Below are 13882 nucleotides of genomic sequence, written 5' to 3'. Positions count from 1 at the left end.
AATACTAATCAAATATACTGCAAAAGAAGGGACTCATAAAAACTAATGACATAAATGTATATACATTTATGCAGTGCTAAAATAGATAAATAAAATTAATGATAAATAATAACAAATATGTTTCTTAAATAAACTGTTAAAGTGCAAATAAAATTACAGCCTAATCACTTTAGTTATATTTTTTCCACTAAGACACTTCTCTATGATTTTAGCGCCAGACTTCTTCTGTTTGATTGATATTGTCATTACTGCCACAAGTGGTGGAAACGTGTATTACAACTGAGAACTGCTGCGGCCCATGCACGCCATAGCTGAGAAACTGATATTTTTTGACCGTCCTAAAGGGGGCGCTCGCAGCCCAACAATGTGCACCGCCGGCCCAAAGGTTAAGAAATTCTGCATTAAACTATATCCAATTGTATTGACCATCTGCAAAGTATGTGAAAATACTGTCTGAACATTACAAAATGCTACAAATTCAGTCATTCAGCCACCTTGAATATTCCGCTCCAAATGTTTTGGCAATTTCCGTAGATTTGAGGTCGGATGACATCACGAGAGGAACGCTTCTGCACTCTGACCATATCAGCAGATCAGTCATACTGTATATACGCAAAAACTGTCAACAGATGTGATGTTTATCATTCACAATCCTTTTTAAAACAAGAACAAGCTTGGCTTTTTTTAGGCATTCGGAATCGTAAATAAACAGCTAACAATTTAGTCAAAAGATCGGGGGTCCTCTATTGCGCCCATAAAACCCTCTAAAAACATCCAGGAACTGCCGACAATACTTAATTTACATGTTGTCACCTAAAATTGACCAAATATGAGCAATATTGTTATTATAGGCGCTAACGCTGACAAACTATTTTAGCGGCGCATTGAGCTAACTATCTTACGCTGCTATTGTTGACACACTGAGCCAGTGGCTGCGTCTGCTTTGTCTCAAACTTGCAAAAAGTTAATTTTAGATTATAATTCATGCAACTCTCACCCTGTAGTAGACAAATGTGGCCTTGGCCTAGGCTGGTCGACTTTGACATCCCCCGAGATGGCGAAAAATACCCTTTTACGGAAGAACTTTGTTAACCCTTTGTGACGATTGTTATTGATTTTTCAATTTAACGGGATTATGTGAGCGTCCCGTCAGTCGGCATCCCAGCAAGTGTTTGTTTTATTATGGTTTATAATGGTTAGTTTCTATGTTTAGCACCTAGTAATGCTGCTGATGTTATAGTGTTTCAATAACACTACATCCGCTCAACACTCGGCTTCTAAAATGTATTGCTCATCCTCTTTGTGTTGGGGCTCAAAAATCTAAGGTTTTGAATTATAATTTTTCTCAAAGTAATCGTTGCTGGTTTCCACAAAGTCCGCTTGATTAGCATTGATGTTGATGGGGAACAGATCTCTGGTTCCTACCTCTGCGTCACGAATAACGTGACAGACTTGCTCATTATCTTCTCAAAATGGCTCGGTAATCTTTGTGAGATTGATACTATTTTGATTTTATCTATTTGCTCGCAAACTTTGTAGGTCTTTTGGTGTCATAAATGATATATATGATAGCATAGAGGCAACTTGTTTTTCCATTTTACTGGTACTTTAAAGGGTACATTTGATTGTTTTAATCTACATTTAAAACACGTAATTGTTGTCTAGATAATATGTACAGTATTGGATATACTTAGGTGTAAATTTTGACAACATTTTTCTCCACAGTCACATTCATAACCCATTTTGAGTCCGTCTGCAAGATGTTCCCTTTAGATTGAAAATGAAACAACACACCCTGTCCAGAAGTATCACAAAACATCTTCTTAAAATGTACACTGTTTAATATAACATCAGTGCTATTTATTTCTGAAAACTGTTGACAATAAACTTCCTAAACATTATGTAGAGTCACCCGGTCACAACGTTAGGTACACCTGCCCACTCTCCGATGGTGTGCTTTGATATTCTTTAAAACTAGTATTCAACATTTGATTAACATTTTCTAAGCCAGAAAAGACAAATATTATTACAGGTTACCTTTAAATGCAATTACTGGCATTTTGGGTCGTTTATAAAAATAAAAAATAAATGTAATTCTGGAGCCATAAAAAAAAGAGGAAATGTTTCATAATCTTAATTTCTTCTTTGTTGAAATTTCAGGAGGGAGTCTTTTCGTGGCAGAAAACAGGTGAATCTTCTTTACGTAACTTCAAAATTGTTGTTTCACTCCTCTTATTCTGATATATACAAATATGTTGCATTCAGTCTGACCAATCCAAGAACTCCTTGGAATCATACAAGAATAAAATGGGTAAGAAAGCTTGTTATCGCCCCGAAACAGGTTGAGTTAAATCTGTTTTACTATTTTTGGTCAACTTCACCAGCATTGTTGTTGTTTTTCTTAAACTGTCAGTGAATAATGTGAATTTACAGTAGGCTAAAATCGTCTTTGATCTTCCAGCCTTACCTCTGTGCTCCTTGGACATCATGAAAGACGCTTGGGATCGACTGCGTCAGTGCATCAGTCCGACTGCCCCCACGGCTCAATTTGGAAGCGACACCCAACTGATCCTGAACCAGGCCCTGCACTTTGTGTGCGGGAGCATGTTCCAGTCGCCAACCCACACTTGTGGCGAGGCGGATCCCAAGGCTATCACCTTTGCCATCCTGCAGCAGCAAAACAGAGCAGAGGTACATCACAGCCAGTTTAGTCCACGTTTTTTGTAAAGCTATTTCTTGCCATTAATAAGGTGGTCATATTGTCTTTTTGCTTTCTCAGATGCGTCTGGAGGCCTTTTATCAGATGTCGTCCTTCCTGTCCAAGATGGAAGACAAGAACTGCAGTATCAGCACTTCTTCTCAACTTCCTGCATTATTGCACTCTGTGCAGCTCCAGTTCCTGTCTGGGTGCTTCGCTTTGGGGACGCAAATCATCGGCTCCCCCCCGGGGGCTCATTATGAGATGCAGCATTACACGGTATACATGTATTCAACACGCTATCACAATGCTGTTCGTCCATCGGTATTGAATATTTGATACAGGACAGATGGATGGAGGAAGGGTTGCATAGTATTGTTGATTAGTGTTTTCTTCACTGATGTTTATGTTTTAATCTCTATGCAGGCTGGTACACATTCAGCTTCTATAGCCCTGCAAAGAGAGTTGCGTTCGGCAGCGCACGCTTTCTACCAGCAGGTGGTTCACATCCTCAGGCAAAGGGTCCTGCTGGAAAGAAAACAACCGGGTTTGTTATGAATTTTTCCTCAAATAGTTGCCTCCGCTCTAATAAATGGCGTACCTCAACCTTTGACTAAATAAATTACAGGTTTACGATGTAATTCAAAGACTATAAAAATGGGATCCATTACCTCCCTGCTTGGCACTCAGCATCAAGGGTTGGAATTGGGGGTTAAATCACCAAAAATTATTCCCGGGCGCGGCCACCGCTGCTGCCCACTGCTCCCCTCACCTCCCAGGGGGTGATCAAGGGTGATGGGTGAAATGCAGAGAATAATTTTGCCGCACCTAATGTGTGTGTGACAATCATTGGTACTTTAACTTTTTAATTACTGTATAGAAACAGTTATAAGATTGCCAGGACTATAAGACACGCTTCTTTTTCAAGACGATAAAATAAGATAGAAATAAATATATTACAATACCAAAAAGAGGACATATTTCATTAGGTGCTTCATTGATCATCTTCATCATTATTATAAAATTAACACTATAGTTCCTCCTATGCTGTTTGATAACTTGCACAAACTTTGGGACACTTTGGTGTCGCCAGGTAACTGGTGTCTGTAAATGACATGAAGAAAGCTCTGATTCGCCTGCGGAGACGTTGTTTGGGGCCACCTGTTGGTTTGCATGTATAAATGTTGAGACCCCAAATATAAGATGACTCATCTTTTTCAGACTTTATTATATTCAAGTCAATATGGCAATTTGTACCATGACTGATACCACCATTTGCTATTATTGTACTTGCAGTACTGTAGTAAATATAGTGTTTTTAAAATACTGCCTAATTCTTACATTACAGTAGTACCTCAACGTACGTGCTTAATTGGTCCTGTGACGGAGCTCTCAACTCAAAATATGTGTGTCTTAAATCAACGTCTCCCATTGACATTAAAGGAAATCAATTCAATTGGAGCTTGAACCCCCCAAAACAGCACCTTTTAAACATGTAACATGCCCTTGAAAAAGAAAAAAAACTTTTAGATAAGAAATATTGTATGAAAAAACACAATATAATGTAGTACAAACAACTACAGTAGTTTTATTAGGAAAAGTAATAATGTAGAGCACTTACATTGAAGAGCGGTATTGCCTTCCAGCTACTTCTCCATCAAACACATAGTCAGCAGGTTTTCCATATTCTTATAGATAAATGTCAGGCGTTTGGATATTAACATCATTGGCTGGAGTTATCGACTCATTCTGCTTCATTATCGTGCAACTCGCAGTGATACGCTCCAACTGCTTCACCAAGTCAACGACACGTTCTGTCGTGTTTTCTTGTTTTAATTCAATGTATATCATCCACTTCTTTTTCTCAGCACTGTCCTTCACGCTTGCTTTATTTATTTTTCATGGTTGGAAAACAAAGTCATTGTTAATCTCTAGTTAAAAGATATTGCTAGCGAGTAAGACCAGGTGTTTTGGGTGGATCTTTCATGGCTCACTGGGACATTCGCTACACCAACCAATGCCAGGGATGCTTCTAACTCAATCTTTTGCTCTCAAATTAAAGCGTAACAATTAGCCGCTAGACAGCTCTTATCTCAAAACATTCTTGAGTGAGGGTACTCTTGATAAAGTTAGAATATTGTGAGACAATAGAAAATAAATGTATATGAAATGTGATAAGTCATATTATTCTAATTAATAGAACCTTTATTTAACCAGATAAGAAACCCATTGAGATCAAGATCTCTATTACAAGGGTGACCTGGCCAAGAGTCATAGTCAGAGAGTAGTTTCAAAAAAGTAATACGTTAAGATATAACATTTTAAAAGGCATAAAAGAGAACTGTAAAACAAAGATTTACACCTTTTAAAAACACAGGCACTTTGCAAACGTTTCTCGCTGTCTGTCCCTCAGGATAGAACGGAAGGCTCCAAATGGAAGTAGTTCAGATAGTTTCAGTTGCGTCTGCAATGCATTCCATGCCAGAGGGGCGGCAATGCCAAAAGCTCTTTTGCCAAATTCAGTCTGTACGTGGGGAATAAATAATTAATAAATACTAAAAGAGTTAAATATTTAACAATATTTTTAAAGATGCATTTATACAAATAAATTCTTCCTCTGATCCTTACATGACTTACCTCTTATAAATGGCTGGTATACAATATTGTATTTCTATTTTTATAATAATTAGGTGTCCTTCCTAAGATGTCGTATGTTATTGTATTTTGTTCCCTCACTGCAAACAAGTTCTGGATCAGACATTAATGCCTTTGGTTGAAGCCATTTACTTGTTCACATGATCACTTTTGCAAGTTAATGCCCACAAATGTTATTTTTGCTGAAATGTTCTCCCGGTCATCCTCAGGTTCATGCCAGCACCTTCTTCTATCCACCATGTTTGCACTGAATTTTTGCTACCAACCAATGGACCTGGTGCTGGTCATCAGATGCGGCATCCTGGACCTTCTCTCCACACTGACCGACAACAGCTGCGCCTTGATGAACCAGGGCTGGTTCGCTGTCTCCACATCTGGATGCATGCTGCTAAGCGGGGCCGTCAAGCTGGCGTGTACACGCCTGCTGCAGATATTGACTGTCGCTTCCAGGTTATTAGATTCCACAGGCCGCCACCGCAGATGTGAACCCTGGAGTGACAAATGGTTGTGTGTTTTCAGCTCTTGTGAGGAGCTGCTTCCTCTTGAGGTCTCCGACGCGCTAATGGAAGTGATGTGTGAGCAGCTTCAGAATATTTTGGACACTTTCCAGCAGCAGCAGGCGGCAGAGAGAGGTACAGCTGAGAAGATGGACGAGGACAACAAAAGCTTGAATGGTAGTCACTAAAACATGTTCATGTCATTTGTCATATTATTGCATCATAATTGTTCTATTAAACTTTATAGGTGCACATTCATACTGTAATGATGGTAGCTTAAACAACTGGAAGATACTCTGTGGGATACACTGTGGTCATCTAGAAGATGACAACCATGCATTAGTATCATATTATGTTAACTTATTTATAGCTATTAGAAATGATTTATAATGAATGTAGTGCAGTTGTACACTGCCGCAAACTCTACAGCCAAACTACAACCAAGTAACAATAAACATTGTTAAAATAATACATATCTCAAAACATGTTTATAGTACGGATATTTTTTTGTCAAATATATTTTTATTAAATCAATTAAAGGTAGGTAATGTTTACAGGACAATTGAAAAAATAATCCACACAGGGAAAAATAACACAAAAAAAAGGGTGTGCATAATTTTTAATGATTTAAAAAAATATATTAAAAAAATGTTTGATACATGTCTTTATCAGGGATGGTTTTAATTATTACTAAAACATTTATCATTTAATCATATGGGAAGAAAAATTGCGTGCACTACTTAATTGCAACCAGCAGAGGCACTGTTGGTTCTGTTTGCAAACCTCCAGTATGGCTCAATTTCTTTGTGGAAACTTTATAATGCTAATTATGTAATATATATATATATATATATATATATATATATATATATATATATATATATATATATATATATATGTATATGTACATATACATATATATATGTATATGTATATATATATATATATATATGTATGTATATGTATATACATATATATATATATATATATATATATATATATATATATATATATAATATATATATATATATATATATATATGGCAAGAAGAAAAGTATCCCGCACTTCTCTTTTTCAAATATGGTGTACCGTATATATATATATATATATATATATATATATATATATATATATATCTATATATATATATACAGTATATATATATATATATATATATATATATATATATATATATATATATATATACAGTATATGTATATATATATGGTAGCCTATCCCAGCTGCACTTGGGTGGAAGGCAGGGTGCAGTAAAACATTTCAACTCTCTTCTATTTCCTTTAATTCACAACAAGGCGCAAAGTTGCAGTCCAGTATTTTGAAATGTTCGCTCTGAACATTTTTTTTTTAAATAATTTTTTCCCTGCTCTTCCTTGATCAGAAAGCAGCAGCAGAGTGCTTGAATGTCAGCTTGCAGACTTCCTGGTCTTTCTGAGGCGGGTGCTGTCATTAAGAGTGATGAAAACACTCTCCACTTTCCTGAAATGGGTCGACCCACTCATGGCCATTATATCCTACAAGTGCGCTTCAGGTAATTGCTGTAAATTAAAAGTGGGGGCTGGAAAGTCATCATTAACTTGCTTTTATAATTCTAATTTTGTACTTTTCCTCTCCAGGATCACCATCCTTCCAGAACCTTCGTACTAAGCTTTTGGCCTTCCATGTTTTGGAACGACTGTTACCTGCTTGTTCTGAGCCTGAACATATTCAAAAGGTACATACAGTAGGACATGTCTTGTATAAACACTAACAAGAGTTGAAGTTTGTATTCTACTTAGTGTTCCTTTTTTGGTAGATTGTCAAAGACCTCTTTCAGCTGATGTCTGTTTACATGTGGGAGGAGCCTCTGGTTGAGAGGGCCCACGAGGAGATGACTGCAAAGGTAAGTCCATTTTAAAATAGGAGACAATTTAACATTTGTATCAACTTTTTGCCTTGAGGGGCGAAAGTGAAAACGTGCTAATGGGCCACGGGCCAAACAACCATTTTAAATGGGAACTATGATGTGGTTTGTCTTTTCTGGCTTATAAATGTTTTTAAAATGTTGGATACTCGTTTTTAAAAAATGCCAAAACGTAAAATCATAAGGTTCATACATTTTGGTGTGAGCTTGCAAGCAGTTTTGGGTGCCTCTGTTCACGGGGTTTTGCAGTCTGGCTATGCCACAGTGATGTGACATATTTGGACATTAAGTAAAGCTCTCATCCAGAGGGGGAGGAGATACTCTCTCTATGAGAAACAAGGTAAGATAAAGTATTATTTTCATCTAATCTTGGCTTGCCCATATTAACACCGACGTGTGACATGCAGTGACATACATGCTGCTAAAAGCAAGTTTATGCAGCTACGTATCAATCGGCAAGTGTGCAGGTGTACCTAATGATGTGACCACGTGAATCTAGAAAATGTTTGTGAAGTTTATTTTTGACCGTGTCTGGGGAAAAAAATAACACTGTCGACTTCAAGATATATATTTGAACAGTTTAATTAACAAAAAATAGATAAATAATGATACTTTTGGAGAGGATAGGGTGTGGTTATATTTGCAATTTTGGAACGCCCCCAGATAGTCGTAAATCTTGCAGACAGACTTGAAAAATGGCTTATAAAAATGACTGTGGAGCAAAGTTTATGCAAAATTTACACCAAAGCATATCCAATACGTATTATCTAGACTAGGGGCTCTTATTTACATTTTTGACTTCCGGGTCCAACTTTTCCACTACAGATGTGCCCAGGGCCCACTCAAATATTAACACTGAATTCGTAATCCTAATCTTGATTTTAATTGTATTCAATAATTATATCTAACCTATTTAGAGTTTACAACCTTGTCAAATGATATGAGACCCCCGTGTTAATCATAAAGATTATTATTTATTTAACACATAAATCTTTGGCTAAGGTCAGGCTGATTAGAAAAGTAAGTACTAACCAAGTATACCGCAGAAGAAGGGACCAATAACTGATACAAAAATAAATATAATTATGTTGTGCTGAAATAGATAAACAAAAATGAATATGTTTCTTAACTAAACTGTCAATAAAAATCAAAGTGCAAATGAAAATAAAGCTTCACCACTTTAGTCATAATTTTTTGGGCCTAAGAAACTTTTATGACTTTAGCTCCAGACTTCTTCCGTTTGTTTGAAATTGTCATTACTGCAAAAAGTGGTGAAAAAGTGTATTACAACTGAGTACTGATGCAGCCCACATGGACTAATACCCTAAATGAAAATAATAAAGATCATTTAGTTGGTACAAATAACATTTAAAGTTGAAGGGCTGAATTGGGGGATTGAGCATAATTGTATGTGTAGGCCCCTCACAACAACATCCTCACAACATTTTTACACTATTTTTATTTGTGTGAAACAATTTTTATACTATTTTACTTAAATTTAATTTGAGCAACCCTGGATAGATGGCAATTAGTTAGCCATCAATAATTGTGTGAGCTTGAAAGAAGTCTGTATAAATATTTCTTAAATTTGAGAAGTCAGTCTTTGGCGGGTCAAGACGAAACAACTTGGCGGGTCAGATTTGATCCACAGGCCCCACATTAGGCACTCCTGATCTACAGTATGTCGCGCGAGTGAGTACACCTCCTCACATTTGAACAACCACTTCAGGAGATCAGGTATCGGGGCCAAATCCTGATGTGTAGTGACACCTTACCGGCCCCCGATCCGCTAGTTGACTAGCCCTGGTGTACAGTGTGTAGTTTCATTTCAATAAAAGTTAAACTCAGTGTTCTGATGCATCTGCTTCATGAAAGTATTTTTCATCCTATCATCTATTATCTTTTTCAGAATCCTGGTAGCGAGGAATGTATTCCCATCGGAGATTTCTCCTTTGACCCACATAAGCTCATTTGCTGCTCCTTGGAGAGTGGCAACGTCCTCTCACACGGCACCGGAGGGAAAGGTTATGGCCTTGCCACCACTGCCATCACCTCCGGATGCTTCATATGGAAGGTAAAGTCTCCTCTAAGTCTAATTGCATTTTGTGATTTTCAACCCACATCCCTCCCTCCCCGCAGTTCAACATCACCAAAGAAAACCGAGGCAACGAGGGCACGTGCGTGGGCGTGTCGCGCTGGCCCGTACGGGATTACAACCATCACACCACCACCGACATGTGGTTGTATCGCGCCTACAGTGGCAACCTGTACCATGGCGGGGAGCTGGTGCGCACACATCCTTCCTTCACGCAGGGTGACACCATCACATGCATCCTAGACATGGAGGCTCATACCGTGTCCTTTGCTAAAAACGACAAGGTCTGGATTTGATGTATTTTTTGCATTTAGCGGTGCCCGAATTGATTCTTAAAGAAAAATGTTTTTTTATGTCAGGAGCCCAAATTGGCATTTGAAGGTGTGGTTGCCTCAGAGCTTTACCCTTGTGTGTTGTTCTATAGCAGCAATCCAGGAGAGAAGGTAACTAATACAGCTTTTTTTAATATCGTCTTGTACGCTCCATGTAAAATCCCCAAATTTTATGCAGTGTCTTATGTACAATGTCTATATCGCAATTTACCACCTGGATATTATAAGAACCTTAACAAAGGCGGGATGTTGCTTTGGTGTATGGGAATATCGAAAAGACGGGACCATTTTTTACACTTTTACACTTGTGTTGAAAGCTATTATCAATCAACGTCACTGTCTAATTAAACGCATGTATTTCCAAATGCCGTAAGGGTTTTCCTTATATATTTATTTTTTTCCCGAAAAAAGATTGCATAAAAAATATATTTTTAATAAAAAGAAGGTACATTTTCTAACATTTTGGAGATACATATTTTTCATTGGGCACTATTTTTTTATGGAAATGTATAATGTGTTATATATAGAATGTAGATGATGTAGAATCAACAGTGCCTCTGCTGTTTGCAGCCAAATAGTGCGAGCAATCGTCAGTTTAAACAGCATTGACCAAATTTTTACTTAACAATTACTTAACAGCTAATCGATTACTTTGCCTATTGTTATTAAAGATTGAAAATATTAAATAATAAAGCGTGTTTTACATCTGTATTACCCTGTATATAACCAATTAGCTTGAGAATAGTATAATATAGTCATATTATCTTTTACTATCTTTTACTTTTACTTTTACTAACAGCGTCACATTTCCTACAAAGCTAACATTTTTGTGTGCTTCAAACTGTCTGACTGTATTTCAATGATTTATTTACATATTGAGTATTCTACAGTTAATTAAGACTGTTAAAACAACTTAATTGTTTCTTGATTAGGGTTTATAAATAAAAAAGTTTGTATATTCAAGCAAATTTCTCTATAGGAAACAATGTAAATATGAATAATGGGTTTTAGCCTTGATAAAAGTCCATATTTTAGTAAAAGATTAGATAACTTGAACACAATATATGCTGCTATACTGTACCGTGTATGAAACAAACATAACAAGGGGGTGAATTTCTATTTAATAACAAAGTCCTAACAACAACTAGCTAAACTGTCCTTGTGTTCAGCCACCCTGCTGACACACACACACTGTCAGTAGTCTTTTGGTGCACCTACAGTTTTGAATCACAAAACCCCTTAACTTTAACAGTAAGATCGTTACAGTGATTATGAATAAATAGTAAATCCACACTTTACTTTGTCGGTTAATCTTTTTGGCATGCAGCGGAAAGGACAGGCAGTGTCGACAATGCTTTGTGTACTTCCTGAATGTTTCAAACCACACTTTGCTTTCTTTCGACTCAAAACTTTAAAAATGTTGTAAAAAGTCTAAGAAAACATTTTAAAATTATACAAAGTAGCACATAGCACAGTAACAAGAGCACTGCTCTGCTGACTGAATGAGCACTGGATATCAATCAGCCTGTGTTCATACACTAAGACAAGGTTCGTACATCTAAGCATATTTTTATTCGGTTTGTGTTTCATAAATTGAAAAATTTGTACAAGGAGTGGTTCACAATTCGAGGTTCCTGTGTATATTATTTTTTCTGTGTTAAATGTGCAAGACGACTATCACACACCGCAATTGAATTCAATAAAACAAATTCTCAATATCAGTCTTGTGCATTCCTCACAGGTGACCCTACGTGACCTGCAGATGCGAGGCATGCCCAGTAACCTTCTTCCCGGCGAGCCACTGTGTAGCCCTCAGAGCACTACCCTCATCGAGTCCGCTGTGCAGCTCCTCAGGAGGCTCCACCAGTGCGACCAGTGGACCTCGCACATCAACCAGTACATTCAAACCCACTTGGACCTCATTGGTCCCCTGCTGAAAGAGGAGGATGTAGGAGGCTTTGCCCCAGGTCAGTCCCTAACAGAGTCTCAAAGGAGTTCTTGGTCAGGTTTAGGAATCAAAACATACAAGTTTAGTTGTTTTTTTTCTTCAGACTATACAACTACAGGCCTCAGTTCTTCGGAGAAAGAAGAATCCGCAGGAGACGACTCGAGTGATTTGCCGACTCATCACAGCCTCCTATCAGAGGCCAAGCTGGCTGCTCTGTGCACAGAAGTGTGGCCGGTTCTGGCGCTGATCGGAGGTGTGGATGGCGGTCTCCGGGCTGGGGGGTCCTGTCTGCATAAACCCAGCGGGCGCAGAGCCGTCCTGCTGGGGGTCCTGAGAGAAAGAAGCTCTCTGGCCAAGCTTCAGTGGGAAGAGGCGGACCTCTCTATAAAGTAAGCAGAATAAACGTTAGCCTAATTTTGTATGAACCAGAGATTGTTATTCAAAGATAACATACCATATTTTTAGTAGTATAGAGCACACCGGATATAAGCCGAACCCACAACATTTTAGAAGAAAAATATATTTTTCCATGTATTAGCCGCACTAGACTAAGCCGCAGATATATACGTTGTGAAATGAGTTATTTCACAACTTAAATGATTATTTACCTACCCTAATTGTTTCCAAAGGGTGCCTGTAACACGGCAGTAAAACGGCTAATCAAACAAAACTGGTCATTGTCATGGACCCACTAGCTGCGAAAGCTAGCTCTCCAATCGGCTAAACAGACTCAATAATTAGACTTAGACTTAGACAAACTTTAATGATCCACAAGGGAAATTGTTCAACACAGTAGCTCAGTTACAATGATGGAAAGTGTAAGGATGGAAAGGACAATGCAGGTATAAATAGACTAATATAGCGATAAAAAATCTAACATATATACGAATATATACATAATATGTGTACAGAATAATATATATACAGATATATTATATTATGTCTATAACATATATACAATATATACCAATGACCATGTACAATATTACAGTATATACAGTATATGTGACAGCAGCAGCATAAAATAGAGAGTAGATCCAGCAGGAAATAGAAAATAGACATTATAAACATTATAAACAAAGAGAAGTAGCTAACATGTCAGGTGTCAGGTAATAGGCAGATATCATCTATTGCTGTATGGCGAGTGATTATACAGCTGGATGGAGTGTGGAATGAAGGAGTTCTTGAATCGCACAGTGCGGGAAGGAAGTTGAAGGAGCCTGTTGGAGTATGAGCGCCGCTGTCCCTTAATTGTCAGGTGGAGTGGAGTGACGGTGACGTTTTGGAATTTACAAAACTGGAACAATACAAACTTAATGCCATTGTAAGTTAATAAAACTCACACAGACTCTCGTAAACATATTAGCTAATGCTAACAACGCTAGCTTGATTAAATAATGATAGCACGTACAAATACTGTATGCATGAAAACACTCCTACAGGCATCACACATGGGACGGTTTAGTAAGTAAAAATAGTTGTATTTATATTTTAAAACTTACAAACTTTGCTTGGAGTGATAAAGGAAGAATCCATACAAGTAGAACCGCTATGGAAGACAGAATGGCACTTGTACTTCCAGTTTAAAGCACTAAACAGAAGGAAATACTGTAGGCGTTCACCTCGCAGCACTGTCCTGCAGTGCGCAAACTCGTCCAAAAGATGGCACCATAGCACAAGCAATAACACACATTTTCAGTGTCTCAACAAAAAAATATTTTTGGCATTCAAAACAT

At 37.6% G+C, this 13882-nt stretch overlaps 1 protein-coding gene across 5 annotated transcripts in view; it reads left to right on the top strand.

The window, feature by feature from the left end:
* The window catches only part of LOC133574783 (probable E3 ubiquitin-protein ligase HERC1), a 116440-nt gene that overhangs the window by 62861 nt on the left and 39697 nt on the right, over window positions 1-13882 (top strand). For all 5 annotated transcript variants that reach the window (XM_061927055.2, XM_061927056.2, XM_061927058.2 and 2 more), the window contains 15 exons: window positions 2161-2188; window positions 2266-2311; window positions 2462-2691; window positions 2780-2977; window positions 3125-3245; window positions 5563-5803; window positions 5873-6027; window positions 7250-7399; window positions 7485-7582; window positions 7664-7750; window positions 9681-9845; window positions 9911-10150; window positions 10226-10309; window positions 11940-12165; window positions 12250-12535. In XM_061927055.2, coding sequence (XP_061783039.1) covers window positions 2161-2188; window positions 2266-2311; window positions 2462-2691; window positions 2780-2977; window positions 3125-3245; window positions 5563-5803; window positions 5873-6027; window positions 7250-7399; window positions 7485-7582; window positions 7664-7750; window positions 9681-9845; window positions 9911-10150; window positions 10226-10309; window positions 11940-12165; window positions 12250-12535 — 2355 coding nt within the window. The remainder of the gene's footprint in view (window positions 1-2160; window positions 2189-2265; window positions 2312-2461; window positions 2692-2779; window positions 2978-3124; window positions 3246-5562; window positions 5804-5872; window positions 6028-7249; window positions 7400-7484; window positions 7583-7663; window positions 7751-9680; window positions 9846-9910; window positions 10151-10225; window positions 10310-11939; window positions 12166-12249; window positions 12536-13882) is intronic.

This window comes from Nerophis lumbriciformis, linkage group LG32 (genome assembly GCF_033978685.3).
Source record: "Nerophis lumbriciformis linkage group LG32, RoL_Nlum_v2.1, whole genome shotgun sequence".
In the NCBI taxonomy this organism is placed as follows: Eukaryota; Metazoa; Chordata; class Actinopteri; order Syngnathiformes; family Syngnathidae; genus Nerophis; species Nerophis lumbriciformis.
This window is presented reverse-complemented; position numbering and strand designations above follow the sequence as displayed.